At 32.5% G+C, this 26,197-nt stretch overlaps 1 protein-coding gene across 1 annotated transcript; it reads right to left on the bottom strand.

Annotated features, from left to right (window-relative positions):
- Positions 1-9,537: 9,537 nt before the first annotated feature.
- On the bottom strand, positions 9,538-10,050 carry LOC128043017 (secreted RxLR effector protein 161-like). Its single transcript, XM_052634808.1, has one exon. It carries the CDS (start codon positions 10,048-10,050, stop codon positions 9,538-9,540), a length of 513 nt encoding a protein of 170 aa, XP_052490768.1.
- Positions 10,051-26,197: the final 16,147 nt, after the last annotated feature.

The following is a 26,197-nucleotide window of genomic DNA, read 5'->3' as shown; positions in this document are numbered from 1 at the left end:
TTGTCAACTATGATGGATTTGATGAAATTTATGCATAACCAACAATAGGGTTATTTGAAATATGAAAAAGTTAGAGATGATTCCATAAGAAATACTCTTAAAAATATCTCTAACAATTTTTTTCCTGAGTTCCCAGATTATATCTTCAAATCATGGAAGGAAGATGAGAATGCTAGTGAGGATGAAATATCAAAGGAGGAAGACAAGGAGGATAAGTCAAATAAATAAAAAGGGGAATTTCTTATCTTTAGTTTTTATTTCTTTTTAGGTATTTATTTTTATTTCCTAGTTAGAATTATTGCTTTCGCATAATAAAATAGCAAGTATGAATAAAATAAGCTCAATGCCTCTTTAATAGAAAGAAAATAATGTGATGTGTTAATGACAATGAGCATATTTAGGATTAGATTGTGAGAAAGTCTTTGTACTTAAGCAATCTTTATGACTCATCTCTCTTTTCTTGCAACCCTACCTTGTGTTCAGATTTTATTCATTACTTTGTTTTCGCAATGTGGACATTGCTTCTCTCTAAAGGGGGGTAAGGCATTTCGCATGAAATTTTAATAAGGTATTTGACATGAATTTTGAAGTATGTTCCAATCTTTTTACTTAAGTATGCTAAAATAGATGAATGTTTAGAAAGAATTTTTATTCATAAGTATGTTCAAATGCAAGCATGATGTATGATTTTATCTAATTTATTCATATGTTAACTTGAGTGATGGAATGTTTGTCTAAACTTTAGTTTTATGTAGTATTTTCCATGAAAATTGGATTTCTTTAGAAATAGACATGTATAAAGGTTGAAGACTTTAGAATTGAGTTAGTAACTTTCTTGAGGCGAAATCCTAGGAGGTATAAGAATCTCATATGATATAGACACACTTACTTTGGATCATTTGAGCCTTTCAAGCTAATCTTATTAAATTAACCCTTGAAACTTAATTTTTCAGCTTAATGGCCTGTTTATTGTAAAATGACTACATTATAAGCCACATTATCATCTTTTTTATTTCATCCTATTCTTTTGCATCTATCTTAACTGAATTTGTCTTGGTGATCAAAGTTTAAGGAAAGATATGAAAAGATGTACGTGCACTTCACATTATTCAAAAAAAAAAGATGAATGTAAGTTTGAAGAATAAAAAGCAAAGAAAAGATTGCTTAGAATCTCAAAAATATTGAGTAAAGTTTGTTCAAAGGATGAATAAATAATAAAGGTTGAGTATGAGCTCGAAATAAGTTTGAGGGTGTTCCAAAGACCTAATTTTATGAAGGTTGTGACATGGGAAGATCCAAGACAAATTTGGGTTAAGACGATTGAACCTCAAAATTCACTTATTTATCCCTACCTTTAGCCTAACCCCATTACAGCCTAATAAAAAACTTATTGATTGGATGATTATACCGACTACATTAGTGGAGAGGAATATTTAAGTTTTACATATGAAGACACTAATTAAACCTTGGGATTGCTATGTTTAGTTGATAAGGAAAGCATATTGATTGGTGAATGTTGTGTATGACTTTGAAAATGCATGCAAACTATGATTCATGTTGACATTATGATGTACTTAGTATAAAGTTAGGAATAGTATTTGCATTCGAGTTACTTATCAATAAAGAATAATTTTTGAGCATGATTTCGTCGATGCATAATTATGTACAAAGATTGATGTTGCTTTATTATTTTTAAAAAATTTCCTTAGCAAAAAATATGTTGTGCATGAACATTACTCGGACGAACAATTATTTAAGTTTGGGGGTGTGTAAACTTGAAACTATATAGGGTTTTTCTATATATTTTTACCACCATTTTGCTTAATAAATGTGTTTATCTTAAGTAATTATTATTGAAATAAGTGAATTTTACTTAATTAGTAATTTTTTACATGAATTTAGAAAGTATGTGAAATTATGTTTAATTACATGATTTTCATGCATATTTTATATTAATTCATGTTAATTTGTTAATGTATATATTTTTCACTATGCAGAAGGCCCATTGGAGACAGGATTTAAATAAAACATGGACATGTACAAGTTATCCATGTGGAAATCAAGACCATGCAATTTGGGGCATGAGGTTGACTATTTGGCCCAATAAAGAAGGTGATGAAAGATAGACATGTCTGCTAAGTTTTGACCTAAAGAACCGTCCAATAAGGAGAACTAAGAGCCCAAATTCGACACTTAAAGGTCGTTGCCCAAAATATGTTTTGGGATAATTAAAGGAAGGTCCTTATAGTTGAAAAATAATCAGAATTAAGCCTAACAACTTCTTTGTTGAAACCGTCCACTCTAAAGCTATGTTTAGCTTGAATTTGAAATTCAAATGGAGAAGACTTGGCCATCCCTTGTTTCTTGAAGCATGGCCGACCACATGAGAGAGGTAAGGAAGGAAATTTAAACCTATTTTTATTAAGTAAAAGACTCCGAAATGACTTAATTTGGTTTCCAAATTTCAGATTTGGACTTTGGTTTTCCTCTTTCTCTTTTGTTTTTCAAATTTTCTTCTTTTTTATTTCAACAATGTTGTTGGTTACTATTTTTCAAAGACTTAGTTTGTACCCTTATTCTTTGTTTAATTTGACGTTGAATCGGGTCAGGGTAAGTGTAGTATTTTATTTGAGTTTTACATCATTTTATCAAGTCAAAATAATTTTCAAACAAGTCAAAATTACTCCAGGCCAAAAAGTATCGATACCTTTTTGGCCAAGTATCGATATTTTATGAATTATCTATACCTTTCTTAAAAGAGATACCAAAATGACATTCTATTTTTCATAAACACAATTAACTATTGATATCTTTTGGTAAAGTATCGATATTTTCTAAAATATCGATACCCCTTCTTAAAAATGATACGAAAATAGCATTTTGTTTCTCACAAAACTTACAAAGTATCGATATTGTATCAATACCTTTTTATAAGTATTGGTAAAATTATTTTTGTAATAATAAAAAAGGTCCAACGATCACTTAATGCTCTGATTTTTTACATCCAAATGGCTCTATTTATGATACCAACAACCTCAACTATTGAAAATCAATTAAGGGGTATAAATACCAACTTCTAAAGTTCTTACAATAAGAAGAAAGTTCTTTCAAGCTAAAATCATCAATCAAACAACCTTTGAGCTTACTATTTCCATATTCTTCTTACATACACTTGTGAGCTTTACTTCTATTCTTTTGCTCAAGTGTATTTCATTGTATTTGAGCTTAATTTTCAAACACTTTGATCTTGTTAGGATTATTTCTTTGTTTGCTTATTTGTATTTCCTTGAGAGGGTTTGCGTCCTAAGATTTAGAGTAGAAATCTTACGAAAGTTGTAAGGTTAAACCTTGTTCTCAAAGGTTATCAAATTTGTAAATTTGGAAAAATCGTTAGTTGTAGAAAGCTAAGGTAGTGGAGTAGGGAATTGGGGCTAAAACACTCTAAATTACCGTGTTCATCTTTCAATTTTCTTTCTATCTTTCTCAAAAAAATTTATAAGCCAATCCACCCTCTCTTAGCAATTTTGATTTGATTTATCGAGCTAACAATTGGTATCAGAGCTGATCTCTAAAAGACAGTCTAACAACCAAGAGAAGATCCTCGAGGTAGCTCCAATCTCATGTCTTCAAACCGCACAAGATGGCATCCTCTTCCAGCTCCATTATGGTTGGTGAGTCTCAATCTATCTCCAAACCTTCTTACTTCAATGGTGCAAATTATTCATACTGGAATACTAGAATAACGTTGTTCATCCTAGCCAATGATCTTGTCGTGTGGGAGGTCATCATGGATGGTTCATTCATTCCTCAAAAGGAAGAAGGAGAAAAATTAGTTCCAAAGAGCAAGAAAGAATGGAATGAGGAAGATAGGAAAAACGTTCAACTCAATGCAAAGGCCATGCACTGTCTCTTTTGTACACTTGGCTTGAACGAATAAAGTAGAGTTTCTTCATGTTCCAATGCCAAGGAAATTTGGGATAAATTGGAGGTTACTCATGAGGGTGCTAATCAAGTTAAGAAATCAAATGTGGGAATTCTTTCGCCACCTTTCTTGTCGTCACCTCTTTCTCCTCACCGTCGCGTTGCCACCGCGTCACCACCACCAAATCTCCTTTGTCCGTCTAGATATCCACCAATTGTTCGTCCCCAAACTAATTTTTGGTGAAAAGTGCAGATCTAGATGTTAGAGTATGCTCAAAAACCAATCATGAGATGGTTGTAATCACATACTCGTTTTACCTTATTTGTTAATATAAGACATTGTCATTGTTATTTCAATTTCCTTTTCTATGTGTATAAATAAACTAATTAAATATAAAGTCCTAAGAATGATATGATTATTCTAAAAAGTCCTTAAATAGGTATTATTGTGGGCTTAGACAATAATAATGCATTGAGACTAATGTGTAGTTGATTGATGACAAAGTGTTGTCATTGACATAGGAATATAAAATTAATACTTGATTATGTGTTAGAGAATAACATCTTGGACTAACCCGCTATGAGTATGTTTCTTGGATTATTATGTAATAGTCACAACATTACTCATAGTGATAACTATGTATACGATCCTTAGACTTGAGATTATCATTATTGAGTATTGAGTCGTATATTTTGATACAATCAAAATCTACCATAAAAGGTTATAATATAAAGGCGATGTTGGATATGTCACAATCTATGTAGTGGGATATGATTGATATGATTGATCAATCTATGATTGATCAAGTTAATATAAAGACTTAGGCCACTTAATGGAGTGGGACTAGAAATGCATGGAGATGCTCAAATAAGTTTATATGAGATATCACACTTATTTGTTTATTATAGTCTATTCAAAATTTAAATAAATATGAGATTGAACTATACAAGTGTGATTGTTTCATGGCTTGTGCCCAATCTAGATATAAAGGATAACATGATATAATACATAAAATTTTATCACAAAAAGGTTATGTCAATTCACACCTTCTTGTAACTTAGGTAACAATGATGTATTGCCAGATGTTACTCATTTGTTTTAACTTTAGAAATGTTCTAATATTACTACTAACACTACATGAGCTAGCAGGGTCACACCCTATGGTTGAAGCAAACAGAATCCAAACACAATTGGTGTTATATTTAGTTGTCACAACATTTAAATTAATTACTGAATTAATTTAATTTAATTTAATAGTTAAATATTGAACACTTTATGTGTACAAAATTTTGTACACGAATAGAGAATAAATTTAAAATTAATATATGAATTTGATTCATATAAAAGTTTAATATTAACAAATTATTGTTTACCAAAATTATTAAAATTAATAATTATAATAATTTCGTGAAATATTAAAACATGAAAGTTAATATCCTTTTGGAAAATATATAATTTTTAATAACTTTCCATATATTTCTCTAAAGGGATAATTCCATTTTTAGTATGTGATATTAAATAAGAAGAAATAAGATCCTGAATGGGTGTCAGGGTTTGATAGCAGAATTAGGTATAGGGTCTAGAAACTGTTTTTAATCTCTTTGAAAAAGTTTAAAGGAAATTTATTTTGCTGTTCGTTTTTTGACTTAGTGGACTACGTAGAGGCCGAGACACTTTTGTTGTGGTTTAGATTGACATCCCACAAAGGGATCCTATCAACAGCGTTACTTGCCATTTTTCAGTTTCAAAAAGGTATATCTTGAACCTTACTTCAACCTGACTCATTCCTCGCACATGGATCCATGGTTGATGATCACTAGAATAATTTTTCTACTGCCCCACAGGGCGTATCAATGTTCCAAAACTGGACACGTCAGGTTAGATCTCATCTATAAAAGTGTTGCTAGTCAGATCTATAAATCGAAGATAAGCAAAGGAGTGCTCCGAATTAGATCTAGTGTTGTTTGGGACGTACATACTAAGGTATGGGTTCTAACTAAATAAAATCTGCATAAGTATGGTCCATAAGTGTTTTATGTGTATTTAGCAGTATCCATATGATCTATGCCTTTATTGTGACTAAACAAATGCATGAGTGCCTTTGGTGTTAGCCGAACGAGATTTAGGCTCTTTACTAGGGTTAGTCAAGTGTAAGTGTCTCTGACTATGGCCTCTGTTTTGACTAAAATTATGTATATTGTTATTGTATGTTTTGTGATATTACAGAATAATATTGTTATTGATATTTTGATCACATGTTAAGACATGTTTACTTTTACTATTTTACTGAACGCATGATTAAAAGCATGCCCATTGTGTCTATTAAAACTAATTGCATGTTGAAGCATGCCTGCTATACTGATTCTAATTCTATTAAGCCATAATGCATTGCATGGGGATCGGGATGATATGTGGAGAGGAATTTTTGATAGTTTAACTGCAAATCTGGTGGTTTATCCACATATTTCTTGCCGTTTATTTGCAAATACTAGTGGCATGTCCACAATGAGATGTGTAGGGATGGATGAAATCTAGGGAACTCTTACTTTGGTGTGTAGTAGATGATGGGTAGGGATTTTCTCTGAAATTGAAAAAAATAAATTGCACTGTTAAATATGATCATGTGCATTTGAAAAATTTTTTGTTATCTATTATATTGTATTACTGTTAGCTTGATTGTTATTTTATCCTACTATAACTGAAGACTTATGTGTTAAGACTCAGACTGAACTCTATAGCTCACTCCTTAGTTTACTATCATTCCAGATAATCCACAAGGTTAGGATTCGGACTCAGCATACAGAGGACCGTCTCAGAGTTTTTACTTTAAAAATGATTTTTACTTAATTAATAAATTTTTTTATTTGGGGACTGTAATAATTTATTTTGACTGTGGCATCGGTTATTTTTGGTTGGCTTTATTCCGCATTACAAGCAAAAAGATTTCAAACTAAACAAACTTATTGTTATGCTCAATTATGCACGAAACCTAGTTTTAAATGTTAAATTGATTAAAAACATTTTTTCTACTGTGTAATTAAAACTAGATTTTGAAAAGATATTTTAATCAAAAAATTTACAAAGTTTTCAAAATACCAAAACCTTGACAAATTATTCTCTATATTTTAAAATAGATTAATAGCAAATGTTTTTTTTGTAAAATTTAAGATTGACTAAGTTTTCCAAATGAGATGCGAGTTTTTACAAGATAACTCCAACCCAATTTGACTTGAAGCCCAACAATTTTAACAAAGAAATTACTCAAACATATTCTCTGTAGAATAAGCAAATGTTTTCAAAAGTAAATTTCTGAATCTGATTATTTTACTAGGTCATTACGGTGGCCCAGGTGACCTTCAGAATCCGGGTGTAACAGCTAGTTCGGGTTAGAGAGGTTACAAAATTTAAATAACTTACCTTAATCAATTAAACAAGCTAAATTATTAATCACATTGGAATTGAATATGAATTTCCTTGACATGCATTGATGCAACTAATACATATCATCATATACAACCAAATAGGTTAGCCAAATTACATATCAAGAAAATTAAGCAAGATTTCATATAACATATCTTAAGTTGATTACATATGCAATCTATTTCCAAATCATTTATAAGTTCCATTTCCATTAGATTCAAAGTTCGCTCGAGAGAACTATAGTAAAATGAATTTAGATACATGGGAATAATTTTCTCACACAAGCTAACATTATAACAAGGTTACCCGTCTGGGCTAAACATACGATACATATTTTTGGATCGTCGGTATGCCTCGTGGTGCAGCAGAAAAATTATTCTGAAGATCATCAATCATGGATCCATGTATGAGGAATGAATTGGGTTGAAACAATGCTCGAAAATATACCTTTCGAAACTAAAAATGACGTGTAAGGTTGTTGAATTGATCGCTTTTGGAGATGTTGATTCCAAGGCACAACAATATGTCTCGGCCTCTACGTAATCTACCCAATCAAAGAACGAACAATGTAATTCTCTTGAACTTTTCAGAGAGAATTTTCAAGAAGGGCTGCAAGACCTTTTAAGTTGTGTGTTTGTGTTTTTGGTAACCCTAACACACTAGGGATTCATATTCCTTTAATTTTTTTTAATATCACAAATCAAGAAAAATTGAGATTATTCCCTTATTTTGAAAGAGACAAATGGAATGTCAGAATAAAAATTATATTCTTTCAAAAAGAATATCAATTTCCATGCCTTTTATATTTTGACCAAAATTGTTATAAATGTTTATTTTAATAATTTTGATAAACTATATTCAATTAATATTTTGTAGGAATCAAATTCATATATTAATTTTATCTATGTTCTATATATGTGTACAACAAGTTTGTACACATAATGTGTTCAATATTTAACTATCAAATTAAATTAATTCAATAGTTAATTTAATTCATCTGATAGCTAAATACAATACTAAACATATTTGGCTTATGTTCGCTTCAAATATATGGTGTGAACCTGTAGACTCTTGTAACGTTAGTGGTAATACAAGAATATTTCTAATACTACAAGCAATGAGTGGCATCTAACAATGCATCAGTGCTACCCAAGTTACAAGAAGTTGTGATTCGACAGAACCTTTCTGTGATAATTTTTTTCATGTATTATATCCTTGTATCCTTAATATCTAAATTGTACAAAATTCATGAAATAGTCACACTTGTATAGTCCAATATCATATTTCTTGATATTCTAAGTAGACTACAATAAACAAATAAGTGCGATATCTCATATCAACTTATTCGAGCATGATCATGCATTTCTAGTCTCAGTTCATCAAGAGGCCTAAGATACTGCTCCCATTTTGTAGGAGGGACAAATCCTATCTTGGTCAACCATATCCCTTTACATAGATTGCTACATGCTACACATCAGTCTTTATAGTATAACCTCTTATGATAGATGTTTGACTGTGTCAAAGTATACAACTCACTATGTTGGGACACTGATGATCTCAAGTCTGAGGATCATATACATAGTTATCATTATAAGTAACGTTGTGACTATTACATAATAATCCAAGAACCATAATCATGGTGGGTTAGTCCAGTATGTTGTTCTCTAACACATACTCATATCGATTTTGACATCTATATGTCAATGAGAACTCATTGTCATCAATCAACTACACATTAGTAGTAATGCATTATCATTGTCCAAGCCCATAATAATACTTGACTAAGGATCTTTTAAGAATAGCTAGTTTATTTGTACACATAGAAAAAGAAACTGAAATAAAAATGACAATTATTCTTAAGACTTTATTAAACCAGTTTATTTGAACATATAGAAAAAGAAACTAAAATAACAATGGCAATGCCTTATATTAACAAACAAGGTAAAATGCGTATGTGTTTACAATCATCTCATGATTGGTCTTTGGGCATACTCTAACAATCTCCCACTAACACTAAGACCAATGAATCATATATCTATTACCAAGTGAATTAAAGAGATGATCATGCTTCTACTGTGTCAGAGCTTCACCAGTCGATCAGCGATGTTGTCATCCGTTGGTACTCTGCATATTTCTACATTTCCTTGATCAATGATTTCTCGAATAAGATGAAAACGCCTAACTATATGTTTGGATCACTGGTGAGATCTGGGTTCCTTTCCTTGTGCAATAGCTCCGTTGCTGTCACAATGAAGTTCTATAGCATGTGATATGTTAGGCACAACCCCTAGTTCAGATATAAACTTCTTGATCCAAACAATCTCTTTTGCAACCTCAGTAGCTGCAATGTACTCGGCCTCAATTATAGAATTAGCTACTGTATCTTGATTTAAACTTTTCCAACTCACAACGCCACCATTAAGGCAAAACACAAAACTCGATTGTGATCGTGAATTATCCTTGTCAGGTTGGAAGTTAGCATCAGTGTAACCTTTTACACTGAGCTCTTTCTCTCCTCTATATATAAGGATTGTATCCTTAGTCCTTCTCAAGAACTTAAGGATATTTTTAACTATGACCCAATGACTTTCACTGGGATCAACTTGGTACCGACTTGTCATGCTTAAAGCATATGATACATCTGGGCGAGTACATAGCATGACATACATGATAGATCCAATAGTCGAAGCATATGGAATCTTAATCATATGTTCTCTCTATTATGAAGTTGAAGGACACATTTCTGTCAAGAGTGAAATACCATGACTCATAGGTAGGAATCCTCTCTTAGATTTTTCCATGCTAAACCTTTTCAGTACTTTACCTATGTATGTACTTTTTCTTAGACCTAGGAGTCATCTTGATCTATCCCTATAGAGTTTGACTCCTAACATATATGAAGCCTCTCCCAAGTCTTAACATACTGTAAGGTAGGTATGTCATTTCCTATGATAAGTATGCCATCTATATATAGTACCAAGAATATAATAGTGCTCCCATTAATTTTCTTGTAAACTCAAGATTCCAACTTCGCATCATTAAATTCAAACTCTTTGATCGCCTCATTAAAATAAAGATTCCAACTTCAAGAAGTTTACTTCAATCCATAAATGGATCTTTGTAGCTTGCATATTTTACCAGCATCTTTTGGATCCACAAAACCTTTAGGTTATGTCAAGTACACATCCTTTTCCAGTTTCCTATTAAGGAAATATGTTTTGGTATGTATAAGTTGGTTGATTTGGTACATTTGATGCCTTGTTAGTTTGTGCCAACGTGGTTAAGTTGTTGGATGTTAGAAATGGTTCAAGAAGTTTGTACGGTAATGCTCCCTAACCCTATTCTTGTGACGGATACAGGTTAAGGGTGCTGAATTTAGTGGTATTAGAGCTACGATTTAGTCAGTTATTGGATTGAACGTAGCATGTTTGATTCTAGAAATACATGCCATTATCTAACTTGTGATATTGTGATAACTCCTTGCTCAAATTGAACTATGTTTACATATAGATAAATTGTCATCCAACCGAGCTGATTTTGATGAAGTTGAAAGTAACGCGCAAGCCTCCGTTCACGGAGTAGCATTTAGCAGTACTAGGTCCTTATCTGAGGCCCAGAGAGGAGAGGCTAAGGAAGACTTCTTTCATATGATGTCTGAATCCTTCTCCGAGCTCGTGCGAATGAACCCAATGGCATAATGACGTCCCCCCAACTGTACCTCAATCGGTCCCCGTAGTTCTTCAGGGTTTGTAACCAGTAGGAGTGAGCGAGCAGGCCTTCAGTTGATAAAATCTGTAAGTATGGGGCTAAAGAGTTCTGAGGTACAGCCGAAGATTATCTTGAAAGAGCTAAGTTCTTGTTAGAAAACACCAATAGAGTTTTTGATAAATTGTTGTGTACATCGACGAAATGCTTGAAATATGTAGTTTCATTGTTGAAAGATTTGGCTAATCAGTGGTGGAACACTTTAATTGCTATGATACCGAGAGATCAGGTAAACTGGGAATTCTTTCAGACTGAGTTCCGAACGAAATATGTGAGCCAGAAATTCTGAGATAAGAAACGTAAATAATTTCTTGAGTTGAAACAAGGTCGTATCTCAGTATCTTAGTAAGTATGCCCACGAATGTATACCGACAGAGGTAGCTATGTGAACTTGGTTTGAAAGAATTTGTAGTTCTGGTTGACAGAGCGCATAAAGCCGAGGAACATAGCAAAACAAAGAGAAAATTCGATTGTGGGGCTTGTGATCCAGGAAAGAGATCTATGGGAAAGTCATGCCAATTACCGTCGAAGAAGTCGGAAGAGTATCATGGTCGTTCATCAGCTTCAGTGGGTTATTCTGGGAAAGATCGAGGAAAACAACATTTGAGCTCGAAACCTCAGGCTACGCCTGTAGCAACTGTGGACAGTGTTAGAAATAACAATCTCGAATGTCAGTAATGTAATAGGCAACATTTCGGTGAATGCAGATTGAAAGACGAGTCATGTTTTAAATGTGGTTCATATGAATATTATCTCTGAGATTGCTCGGAAAGGTTAGATATCGAAAAGACTCAGACTACTCGACCGGGTAATACAACTGCGAGAGGGAAACCACCCCGGAACACTAGAAATACAGGTAATAGCTATAACACCCCTTACCCGAGACCGTTGCCGGAGTTGAGCATGGGGCGTTACTTGACATAACTTATTAGTTCGGGGCATAAAAATTTGCTTTTAAAATTTATTTCATTGTTCACCATAATGCTGTGCACCTGCGCAGCAGTCACTGATTTAACTATAACTCGAGTTAAAAAACTTGAAATTTAGATCCGTAAATTTTTCCTAAAACTAGACTCATATGTCATCTTACTATAAAATTATCATAATTTTTTTATCCAATTAGTACATTTTATTCATTAAAGTCTCCCCTATTTCACTGCCTAACGGTTCTGACCTTTATTCACTAAAAATCAATTTTCTCATTGTATGATTCTCATATGGTGTTCTAACTTGTTTCTATAGAAAATAGACTCACTAAGGAATCTAGAAATATAAATTATAACTCATAATTATTTTTACAATATTTAATGATTTTATAAATTTAGAATAGGAGACTTCAAAAATCATTCTGACCCTGTCTAACCAAAATTCAAATATCTCAGAATATAAATTTTTTTTACCCACACCGTTATTTTTATATAAAAATAAAGTCAATAACCTTTAATTCTATATATCATTCACTCTCTAATTCATTTTATACTATCCTTGGTGATTTTTCAAAGTCACGTCACTACTGTTGTTCCAAAACTGTTTCATTGCAAATTTTTTACTCTTTCATAATTTCTAGGTATAAACTATCACCTAGGCATTCATAATACCAAACATATTCTTACTTAGCCATTTTAATTGCTAAACATTATCACATATTTACACATCATTATTTAGCAATATCATAAGGACATACATTCAAAATGACTAAGTCCCTATACATGCCATAGCTCAAACATTGATCATCATAAAATACCGAGTTGTTGTTGTTGATAGTGTGAGCGCTCTCTGACGTCTTTAAGATCCCCGAATTAGCTTTGCAATACTATAAAAGAAGGAAAATAAAATAAGTAAGCATCAAGCTTAGTAAGTTTACAAGAAAATAAATAACAACATTTAACAGAAATAAATATACTCAAGTGTCATGATCTCTAATTTCCTCTTTACTTAATCTCTTACTCGTTCACTTACTTGTTTACTTAGATAACTCATGACTATAATTTACTCTTCTCTTGTTGAAATGTTGGTTCTTAATTGATAACATAATATGTTCTTAACTCTTATAACTCACATGAATTTGCTATTTATGCTTTTACCTGAACTTTCATGGAACATAATTTGTTTACTAGCCCGTTGAGCCACATTGGAATAATAAGGATACTTGGGTCTCATTTCTGATAATAACATGCCAAAGCCATGTCCCAGACATGGTCTTACATGGGATGTTTCTTGTACTACCAATGTCATATCCCAGATATGGTCTTACATGGGAGTTCTCATATCAGTACCCATGCCATGTCCCAGACATGGTCTTACGGGGGACCTCTCATCTCGGTGCCAACGCCATGTCCCAGACATGGTCTTACATGGAACCTCTCATAACCTCAATGATGTCAATGCCATGTCCCAGTCATGGTCTTACATGGGATCTCTGTACCCAAATGTCATGACATTTGTATCTGATACATTCCTAATGTTTCAACGGGACTTTTTCATACTAATTCTCTATCGTCTCATACTTGAGTCAACATTAAATAATTTCATAAAATAAATGCATAATTGCTGGAAAATAGCAGCATTAATAATAATTATTGAAATATTGCATTTATTTACGGTAAACTTACCTCAGTACAAAATATGGCCAAATCTATCAACTTAGTCTTCAGCCTTTTTCTTTCCTCGGTCTAACCCCGAATTTCATTCTTCTTGATCTATAATAGCAAATTTAGTTTATTTAGTACTCACATTTATCAAAACAGCCCTCGACTCTAACGTTTCCAAAATTACGATTTTGCCCCTAAACTTTTACATATTTACACTGTTACCCCAAAGCTTGGAAATTAAACTTCATCCCATACTATTATGTTTTATAACATGCTGAAATTTTTCCCTTCTATGGTAACATCAAATTCCCATTCTAACACTTACTTTTGAACATTAGGTATTTTTACCGATTATGTCATTTTACTCGTTTTCACTTAAAATCGCTTAGCAAAAGTTGTTTAACATAATTTAAGACTTCATATTCTACCATAAAACATCAAAATAAACACGTTTCACCTATGGGTATTTTTCCAAATATGAACCCTAGGTTAAATTTTTGCTAGAATAAGCTAAATTAAGTTACTAGGGCTTCATACACGTAAAGAACATTAAAAACGGGGCTTGGAATCACTTACTATGGAGCTTGGAATCTTGAAAACCCTAACTACTGCTTCCCCCCTTGCTAATTTTGGCCAAATGAAGAAGATGAGCACAATTTGCCATCTTTTTCCCTTTTAATTCATTTTAATTACCAAAATGCCCCTAAATTAAAATTTTCTTATTTCACTTATCTCATGTCCATTTTTGTCCATAACATAACCAATGGTCTAATTACCATATAAAGACCTCCAATTTAAAATTTCATAACAATTGGACACCTCTAACATGTAGAACTCAACTTTTGCACTTTTTACAATTTAGTCCTTTTGACTAAATTGAGTGCCCAAACGTCGAAATTTTTGAACGAAATTTTCACGAAATTATTCCGTGAAATTGTAGGCCATAAAAATATAGTAAAAATATTTTTTCTCATCGGATTTGTGGTCCCAAAACCACTGTTCCGACTAGGCCCAAAATCGGGATGTTATAATAGCCGTAGTGGGACGAAAGACTGTACTGTGAGGTTTAAGGCACGAGCACCAGTAAGAGCTTATGCGATACATGCTCAAGAGGAAGGTTCAGTGCCAGATGTTATCAACATTTTCTATCTTTGATACTAATGTCAATGCTTTGATTTGAATTTAGTGTCAGATAAGAAAATGCCTTTCGAGTCTACTGAGTTTGTGGTTAAAGTAACAAATCCCATACGTCAATATGTGTTAGTTGATAAAGTTTGTAAAAACTATCCTTTGATGATTCGGGGTTGCAACTTTTTGGCTATTTGATGTTACTACCTTTTGATGAGTTTGATGTGATTCTGGGTATGGACTGGTTAACTTTGCATGATGCTGTTGTGAACTGTAGATGAAAGCATATTGTGTTAAAATATCAGAACGGTGAAAAGCTTTGAATTGAGTCTGACAGACTAGATAGTGCATCAAGTGTTATTTTAGCTAAGTCAGCACAAAAATATGCTAGAAAAGGTTGTGAAGCATATCTCACTTATATGTTTGATTCTAGAGTTTCAGAATTGAAGCTAGAATCAGTTCCAGTTGTATGTGAGTATTAAGATGTGTTTCCAGAGGAATTATTAGGGTTACTGCCGATCATAGAAGTTGAGTTTGCTATTGAGTTAATACCAGAACATCTCTAATATCAATAGCTCTATATAGAATGGCACCTATAGAATTGGAAGTGTAAAACCCCTAGCTCGTATCCGTTGCTGGATTAGGAATATGGAGCATTATCAGAAGGTAACATCTTACAATGAACATTTATTCACTATATACAAAACACAACATAAAACATGCTAATTTTATTTAAACTCATGCATATAGTCCCTTTTATGAGCCTTCGAGGCCCTAAAAAGACATTAGAAACGAGTCGAGACTAAACCAAAAACATATAGAATTTTTCGAAAAAAGATACAAATTTTCAAACGGCAGGGGTCACATGGCCGTGTGGACATTCGAAGTAGGGACACACGATCGTGTCTCAGCCCGTGTCCCTGCCTGTGTAACTCTCTGACTTGGGTCACAAAGCCAAGACACACACCCGTGTGCCAGACCGTATGCTAGGCCGTGTTTAAGCCTGACTTACAACCTTTTAAAAGCTACAGAGGACACACGGCTGAGGCACACGCTCGTGTCTCTGGCCGTGTGGACCAAAAATAGGCCATTTCCAAGCCATTTTTCTCACCCAAAATCTAGCCACTTGCCCAAGCCAATTGCATCGATAATCATGCACCCAAAACACAAATATTATATGCATATACAAGCTTAAACATTATAGAAACTAACCATTCAACCAATATGTCAAAATGGCACCTCAAACTCAACAATCAAACTTAACTAAACACCTACAAAATCCATTCATAAATCAAACCACCAATTGAACAACATCAATTCCACATTTTCCATAATGTTCATATACCAGTTAGATGCACAACACATACCATTATAACCATTTCCACGTAGACCATTAATCTTAACAACTATACCAAATGCCAATATACATTCAAGGCTACCAAAATTAACCATTAACACTTCAAGGCATTATCTATATCATACCAAAACATCATCTCATAGCATACCTTAATGTTCATCCATTCAACTACCATCACTAAGAACTTAGGTGCCAAAATGACAACCACTTTAAATACCATATCATATCAACTATATCTTAACCAAAATAACATACATAGAAGCCAAACATAATGGCTTATTTCATCAAACAAGGACATTTATACATGCAATTATAACCATGACTCAAAATGATCAAAATCTATCAATATAGCCGATGGATAGTGTGATGGATCTCTGACAAAATTCCAACCCGAACGAGCTTCTGATTATCTAAAAACATCAAGAAAATAACAAAAAGCAAGCATTTAATGCTTAGTGAGTTCGTAATTCATAAACAAACCTTACCATTACAATATATATAAGCTTAAAAGCAATTTATGAGATAATTCAACATAGCTTGGCTCGAGCCTAAGCAACAACAATCTTTCAAGTTAGATATTCGCATAACTTAGCAACTTATTGCAAAACATAATGGCTTTTATGCACATAACTTATAAGCATTCATACTTTCATAAATATGGCTAAGCATATTTAAAACATCATCATTTTATACGTTCATAAACTTTCTTATCGAAATATCTGTCGATCATTCTTTTTTGTATACCCGTTGAACCATTAGAATAATATCGGATACACGACAATCTCGCATACTATGTGCTAACATATGGTCGAAACCATTACATTCTTTTATCTAATAAAAATGCTCTCTTGAGACAATAATGGGTCTGCTAACACAAGCTATCGGTCCAGACATAGCTACACGGTGCTGCTCACACGAGCTGTCAAGTAACTGCAACACATGCGGGAAACACAGCCACCGGTGGGATGTACAAGACAATCAACCGAAACACGGTAACACCTAATGACATGTCATTTGTATCCTATATATTTTAAGATTCAAACGAGATCCAAAAGTCGTCAAAACTTCATTGGATATTTTTGTATAGACGTATTACCATAATATAACATAAAAGCATTTAAATCAAGCATAATACAACGCTAATTAAATGTACGAACTTACCTCGATCACAACTGAAGAAATACGATCGACTAACCCAACACTTTTTCCTTTCCCTAATCTAAATTCGTATGATGCTTTTCTTGATCTAAATAATCAAATTTAATTCATTCAAACTTCATTCTATTCAATTCAATCCAAAAATCATAGTTTGGGAAAATAATGCTTTTGCCCCTATAATTTTGAATTCATTACAATTCATCCCGTAAGCTTATAAAATGAAATTCATTCAATTTGGTACCAACCTACTATAGCTGAATTTTACTTAGGCCCTGAGCAAACCCTACATTTCATTTATTACATAATTTTACCATGAATATTTTTCTAATTTTCAATTTAATCCCTAATTGACAATTTCATCAAAATTCCCTTTACAAAAATTGTTCAACTATCATCAAACATTCATTTCCATCCATCGAACATTAAAAAAAACTAATATACATTCATGGTAAAACCACTTTTAACAGTTTTGCAAATTAGTCCGTAGGCTAACTAGATTAAGCTACAACTCTAAAAACATAGAAATAATTAAAAACGAGACAAAAATGCACTTACATGCACAAGAATGAACTTTCTGAATGCTCAAACCCTAAAATGGTGGTGAATTCTCCTTAGAAAATCGTCAAGAGGAAGAAGATGGACAAAAAAAATTGGTTTTGTTCTGCTTATTTTAGTTTTTATTTATCAATTTACCTATATAACCTTTACTAATCACATTAATGATGTCCATATATGTCCATTACCTTTATCAATGGTCTAATTACCATTTAAGGCCATTTTTATTCCAATTTCATAGAAAATTGATACTTTTTACTTATAGAACTCAAATTTTCCACCTTATACAATTTAGTCATTTTTATCAAATTAAGGATGCAAACGATAAAATTTCTTGACGAAATTTTTATACTACTCTACTAACATACTGTAGACATTAAAATATTAACAAAATAAATATTTCAATGTCAAATTTGTGGTTCCAAAATCACTATTTTGATTTCGTTAAAAATTGGCTATTATAAAAAGAGTTGAAAGCTTAGCTGCAAGAGTTAACAGATAGGGGCTTTGCTCAGCCTAGCCTTTCTCCTTGGGCTGCTCCTGTGTTATATGTTAAAAGAAAATACAGATCTATGCGATTATGTATTGATTATCGACAACTCAACAAAGTTATTAACAAGAAAAAGTATCCATTGTCGCGTATTGATGACCTGTTTGGTCAATTGAAAGGTGCAACGGTATTCCCAAAGATCGATCTTCGTTCTGGTTATTAAAAGTTCCTGGTTAAAGACTCAGATGTGCCAAAAACTATGTTCAGAACTAGGTACAGACATTGTGAGTTTTTTGTGATGCCATTTGGTTTGACTAATGCACCTGTTGTGTTTATGAACTTGATGAATAGAATTTTTAGACCGTATTTAGACAAAATTGTTGTTGTATTCATTAAGGATATTTTGATCTATTCACGAGATGAGACAGAGAATGCCCAACGTTTGAGAATTGCTTTACAAACTTTACGTGAAAAAAAACTATTTGCTAAGTTTAGAAAATGTGAGTTCTGGCTACGAGAAGTCAAATTTTTGGGACATATAGTATCGACAGACAGTATTAGAGTTAATACGAATAAAATCTCAGATGTGGTAGAGTAGAAGCCTCTGAGAAATGCATCTGAAGTCAAAAGTTTTCTGGGTTTAGCCAGATATTATAGAAGGTTCATTAATGGATTCTAGATTATTGCTACGCTGTTGACGAGATTATTGCAAAAGGATGTTAAATTCAAATGGTCAGAGAAGTGTCAGTAAAGTTTTAATCAGTTGAAAGCTTTATTAATCGGGGCACCTATGTTGGTTTAGCCAGAGTTCGATAAAGAATTTGTAATTTACAATGATGCTTCATTGAATGGTTTACACAGTTGAAACCGAATGAAAAGAATTATCCGACTCACAATTTAGAGCTCGCAGCTATTGTGTTTGATTTGAAGATTTGGCGACACCATTTTTACGAAGAAAAATGTCATATATTTTTGGATCATAAAAGCTTGAAGTATTTGATGCCACAAAAATATTTGAATTTGAGACAGCGCAGATGGCTTGAGTTATTGAAAGATTACGACTTGATTATTGACTATCATCCAGGAAAGGCTAATGTTGTTACTGATGCACTGAGTAGAAAATCCTTGTTTTTCTTACGAGTATTGCATATGCGATTGATGTCGATTAATGACAGTTCAATTTTGACAGAATTAAAAGCTAGACCAACGTTTTTGCAACAAATTTGCGAAGCTAAAAAATGTGATGATGTTTTGATCACTAAACCAAAATAGATTAAGATGATAACTTATTCAGATTTTCATGTTGGTTCTGATGAAAGATTGTATTTTAAAGGCAGAATTTGTGTTCCGAGAAATTCTGATCTCATTCATAAAATTTTACAAGAAGCTCATGGTAGTAGCTTGTCAATTCATCCTGGTAGCAATAAAATGTACGGCGATTTGAAACAGATGTACTGGTGGCCAGGTATGAAACGAGAGATTTTAGAGTTCGTATCGAGATGTTTTGTTTGTTAGCAAGTTAAAGCCAACCATCAGGTACCTTTAGGTTTATTACAGCCAATGATGATTCCAGAGTGAAAATAGGAACGTGTCACAATGGGTTTTATATTAGGATTGCATATAACACCCCAAACCCGGTCTAAACGTTATGACCGAATCTGACGATGTCACATTGTAACACCCCTTACCCGTATTCGACACCGGAATAGGGTACGAGGCATTACTAGAAGACATACATTTGCATGCGTATTAAATTGAGTTATGAAATTTCATCCGAATTAAAAATTTTAAATTTTTAACGTGCTTTTATAATTCTTTACAACATATCCTTGAAATATTATATTCATAACAAATAGGGCTTACGAGACCCGATATTTACTCATGTAATTCAAAGCTTCATTTTCACTTCATTCAATTCACAATTCAAATCAATTTCTCAATCCAATATATATATTTCAATCATCTAAGAATATAATTCAAGTTACATGAACTTACCAGGCTAAATTGCAGAAATACCAAAATTTAGGGACATTTTGGTAATTTTCTATTTTCCTCAATTTCCACCCAATCTTGCTATAAATTTATATTTCATTAAATTTATTAATGTAAATAATAAAAAATTCATTTCATGCAATTTGGTCACTTTTTGACATTTTACAAAATTACCCTTAAAATTTTACTTTTATTCAATTTAGTCCCGAATCTAAAACATGAAAATTAGCTATTTTAAAATAAAATCATATTAGCTGAGTATTCACATATATTTTCCTCCTCCTCCACTTCATTCCACATCCTTGATATATACATAATACCACTATTAACTTGTTTACTCATAACAAGATATTCACTTGAGTCATAGTCACTAAATTAATTATATATTAAGCTACAGAACTTTGAATTGAGATCCATAAAATTTCTATGAAACTAGACTTACGTATATTATTACCATAAAATTTTCAGAATTTTTGTTTAGCCAATAAGTAATTTTATTCTTTAAATTTTCCCTATTTCACTTTGTTTGACAGTTCCAACCCTCTTCACTAAAAATTAATTATCTCTTTGTATAGAATTAAGATGATGTTTTGTTTCTTTAAATTGAAAATACACTCATTAAGAATTTTAAAATATAAATTATAACACATAATTATCTTTTACAATTTTAATGATTTTTACAAGTTAGAACAGGGAACCCAAATTCATTCGACCTTATCTCGTAAAATTTATTATATCTCATGATTTATAATTCCATTTCTTGCACCGTTTCTTCTATAAAAACTAGACTCAATAATATTTATTTACATATTTTATTCATACTCTAATTTTATTTCCAGAATTTATGGTGATTTTTCAAATTTAACCTCTGCTGCTATCCAAAACTGTTTTAGTGCAAAATGTTGATTACTAGGTGTATAACTCATTATTCCTTTCTCTATAATATTTCCCATCACTTTCACTTATTTCTCTTCACTAATATATCAAGAACATAAGACCTTATATAAGAAAACTCTACTATAACATTATTTCCATGCTTTTCAATCATATCAAACTTAAAAATATATTGAAATCTTGATGTTCTTACCTTGTGTTATTGATTTCAATCTTTAACTTGATTTTCTCTCTCCTCCAGCTTCTATTTCTTGAATCTAACTTGATATTTTAGCTCCCCATTGTCTCCTTTTTATTCTTATCTCTTGGAAGCTATGAAAATTCTTTTGATTTCTAGGTGAAAATAGTAAATTTTTGGTGGATGGACCAAATTGTAAAGAAAGCAAAAATTTCTTTCTTCTCCTCTCTTCTCACGTTAGTTGCATGGAAATATGGTGGAATGGATGATTCTTCATATTCCTTTTCTTATATATACTAAATAAAATACTAATAAAATAATAAAATATCATTTAAAAATCAAATTAAAATATTAATAAACTAATCTTTATTTATTTAATTAATATAAAATATCTCCAACATCATCATTATGTTCTAGATTTCTCTCTCTTCTAATTGACCATTTTTCCCTTTATAATCTTCAAAAATTTCATCATTGAGTCATCACTTAATTTGGTAAAATTGTGATTTAGTCCCTCAAAATTCTTTACCTTTTGAATTTAGTGCTAATTCATCCATTTTCCTTAGTTTCTATGTTATTCCACCCTTAAAATATTTACACTAGTGGTCCTTCAACTTTTTCGTATTTACCTTTAATCCCTCAAATTTTGAGTATTTACTCTTGGGCAACAAAACTTTTCTCACTTTTGCGATTTAATCCTTTCTTGAATTAATATGTCATAATATAATTCCCAATGTTGCCATAACTCAAAATTTCCCTTTTTGTCAATTTATTTCCTTATTGTACTATCAAGGATACCTACTTTCTTATTGTAGTAATTTTCGGGGTATTACATTGCATTTATCTCCAAGAACGAAAGATGATGTGTGGGTAATTGTAGATCGTTTGACGAAATTCAGGCATTTCATTGCAGTGTGTACAGATTTTTCACTTGAGAGATTGGCAGAGTTGTATGTTAATGAGATTGCTAGATTGTACGGTGTGCCACTTTCTTTAATTTCTGACAGAGATCCATGGTTTATATCTCGATTTTGGAGCAAGTTACATGAAGCTCTAGGTACTCGACTGCATTTTAGTATAACATTTAATCCTCAGACCGATGGTCAGTCCAAGTGAGTAATTCAGATACTCGAAGATATGTTTCGATGTTGTGTTTTAGAGTTTGAAGGTAATTGGGAGAGATTTTTACCATCGGTTGAATTTGCATACAACAACAGTTATCAAGTGAGCCTTAAAATGGACTGAGCTGAGTGAGAAAATTTTTTTTGGCATTGATTTGATAAGGGAAACTGAAGAAAAGGTCAAAGTGATATCAGACAATTTGAAAGCAACTTCGGATTGACAGAAATCTTACGCAGATTTGAAAAGAAAAGACATTGAATTTGAAGTCGACGAAAAAGCATTTTTGAAAGTGTCACCTTGGAAGAAAGTTCTTCGATTTGGCCAGAAAGGAAAACTTAGTCCGTGGATTTATCGGGCCGTACGAGATCAATGAAAGAATTGTGCCAGTAGCTATAGATTAGCCTTGCCGTCAGATTTAGAAAAGATTCACAATTTATTCCATGTATCGATGTTATGACAGTATCCATTAGATCCTTCACAGGTGATTTCACCTGTTGATGTTGAGATACAACCAGATATGACGTACTGTCAGGAACCAATTAGAATTCTAGCTCGGGAAGTTAAAGAATTAAGAAATAAAAGCATAGCATTAGTAAAAGTTCTCTGGCAATGGCACGATATACAAGAGGCCACCTGGGAACGAGAAGAAGCTATGAAAGTCCAATACCCAAACCTATTTTCTGGTAAGATTTTCGGAAATGAAAATTCCTTTAGGGGGAGAGTTGTAACAGCATATTTTCAGTGAAACCAGAACAGTGGTTTTGGGACCACAAATTCTTTGTGTAAATAATTATTTTATTATTTTAAATTCTACGGGATGTTAGTAAGGTCGTATTAAAATTTTGTTAATAAATGTTGACGTTTGCATGCTTAATTAAGTGAAAAGGACTAAATCCTAAAAAGTGTCAAAGTAGAGTTCTATTAGTTAAAGGGGTCAAATGGCTATGAGACTTTAAACCAAAGAACTTGGATGGTAATTAGACCAATTAAAGTGATAGTGGGTATCTATGGACATGGTTTTATTGAAATATTTAATTTTATTCAAGGTTAAAATGGTAATTAGGTAAATTAATGTTAAAACAAATAAGTAAAAATTATCATCTTTTTTCCATTTACTTTCTTCTCAACTAATTCATCAAGGAAACCATAGCTAGGGTTTAGCCATTTCTTCTTGCTTGCATGGTATGTTTTACAATCTCGTTTTTAATGATATTTATGTTTTCAAGATCGTTCTAGCTTTATCTAGCTAGCCCGGGAATCAAATTGTAAAACTGTTAAAGAATTAGGATTATACTAAGAGTGCTATTACTTGATGCTATTACTTGATTCTTGATGTTTAATGAAAGATTATAAGTCATTGTTGATAAATAAACAAGTTTTGTAAAGTTATTTTTGATGAAAATGACATTTAGGGACTTATTTATAATAGTAAAAGTTTATGTTAAATTTATGAAATGATGGTTTGTATGAGTTGATTTAGGTCTCTAATGAAATCGGCTACCTTGAATGGGGGATGAAAATGCTTAGACTTTAATTTATGAGCTTAAGGACTAAATTGTGAAAAGTTAAAATGTTAAGGGTAAAATAGTAATTTTGTAAAAATATGAAATATGGACTGAATTGAATTATAGAAGTATTAAATGGATTGAATTTTTCTATTTAGATCAAGATAGATTACGTACGGATCTAGATCGAGGAAAAGCTAAAGCTTCAGGTTAGTCGATCTTGTTTTTACGCCTTTGCTATCGAGGAAAGTTCGTATGATTAAATATCATTTTAGATGATATTTTCAATTATATGTTAATATGTTAGTTGTCATGTAATTGAATGATGAATATCCAACAATGCCCTGAAAATTATTGAGTCCCGGTTGAACCTTAGGAATTAGTAGGATACAAATAACATGTCATTAGGGATTTCATGTTTCAGGTGCTGGTCTTGAATGTCCTACCAATGGTTGAGGTCCTGCATATGTTGCAAATACTCCCAGCTCATCTGAGCAGCATCGTGTAGCCTATATTTTGACCCACAACTCGTGTGAGCAGGCCCATTTCATAGCTCGTGTGAGCCATGATGTAAAGGAAATGTTATGGTTATATGTTTAAGCACACTTCATGTGAGCTTTCCCGAGTATCTAATGATATTATCAGTGGTTCAACGGGCAATGAAAATGATTGAAAAGGTAATTTATCGTGTGGTAAAATGCATATGTTCATTGAAAAGTTGAATGATACAAATGGTATATGTTCATATGGAAATGAATCATCATATGTTTAATTCAATTGAATTATGTTTGAATGTACTAACTTGTGTTGGTGATGATGCTAAGGCTTGTGCCAAGCTTGTGGTTGGATTACATTATGCTTATTCTTAATGTTTTATAATGAAATGGTAATGTATGTTTCATGTTCTACGAACTTACTAAGCATTATGTGCGTACGTATTTTTCTTTCCTATTTTTTATAGATAATCGAAAGCTCGATCGATTTGAAAGCTTGTTGGAGATCTATCACACTATCCAACATAAATATCGGTAGTTTTTTATGTTATGGTCAAGGTTATAATGGCATGTATAGGTGGACTTATGATGATGTTTAGTTGAATGTTTAGATGTTGTTTTGGTATGTATAAGTTGCTTGATTTGGTACATTTGATGCCTTGTTAGTTTGTGCCAATGTGGTTAAGTTGTTGCATGTTATAAATGGCTCAAATGGTATATGTTAGGATGGTTTGATTGTGGTTAAAATATGGCATGTTTTGGAAATGTATTGAGCTAAATGTGAATGATGGAAATGTGACCAAATATGCATGTTTAAGTAAGCTATGATGTTTGCTTGTAGGGTGCCTTGAAATGGCACATTGGTTGATTGATTTAAGGCTATTGAATTGGTCATTATATGCATGTTTTGGCAAGGTTTGGATGTCATGATTATGTGCACAAAATGCTTTTAGGTATATGCTTGATTTGGTGATTGAAATGGCTTTTTTTTTGGGCAAATTCATGTCCACATGGGCGTGTAACTCATCCATGTGTGACACATTGCTTGACGACACAGCCGTGTGTGACACACGGCTTGGCGACACAACTGTGTGTCCCCGTTGGTTTTATTGCATACAAGTCAGGTCGTTACATGGCATCGCATAAGGGTGTGTGAGGCTATTTCGAAAGTTACACGACCTCGCACACGGGCATGTGACTTGGCCGTGTGACCCATCTCAGAGAGTTACATGGGTGAGGACATCGGTTGGGACACAACCGTGTATCCCTATTTCGAATGCTACACGGCCAAGTGACCCCTATAGTCAAAATTTTTTAACTTTTTCTTAAACTTTCCAAATGTTTCTAATTTGGTCCTGAATTGTTTCTAATGTATTCCTAGGGCCTCGAGGGCTCGATTTAGGGACGTTATGTATGTGATTGAATGATTTATATTATGTTTATGTCAATGTATGAAATGCATGTTTCAATGTTTAGTTTGTATGGAAATGCTCCGTAACCCTATTTCGGCGATGGATACAGGTTAGAGGTGTTACTACCTAGTTGGTTTTGTACTTCTTTTTTAAATTCCTTAAACTTTTCAAAGGCTTTAGATTTATGGCATATAAGATAAATATACTCATATCT

Source organism: Gossypium raimondii, chromosome 8, assembly GCF_025698545.1.
Source record: "Gossypium raimondii isolate GPD5lz chromosome 8, ASM2569854v1, whole genome shotgun sequence".
NCBI classification, from domain to species: Eukaryota; Viridiplantae; Streptophyta; class Magnoliopsida; order Malvales; family Malvaceae; genus Gossypium; species Gossypium raimondii.
The sequence above is the reverse complement of the archived record's forward strand: the minus strand, read 5'-3'. Positions and strand labels throughout refer to the sequence as shown.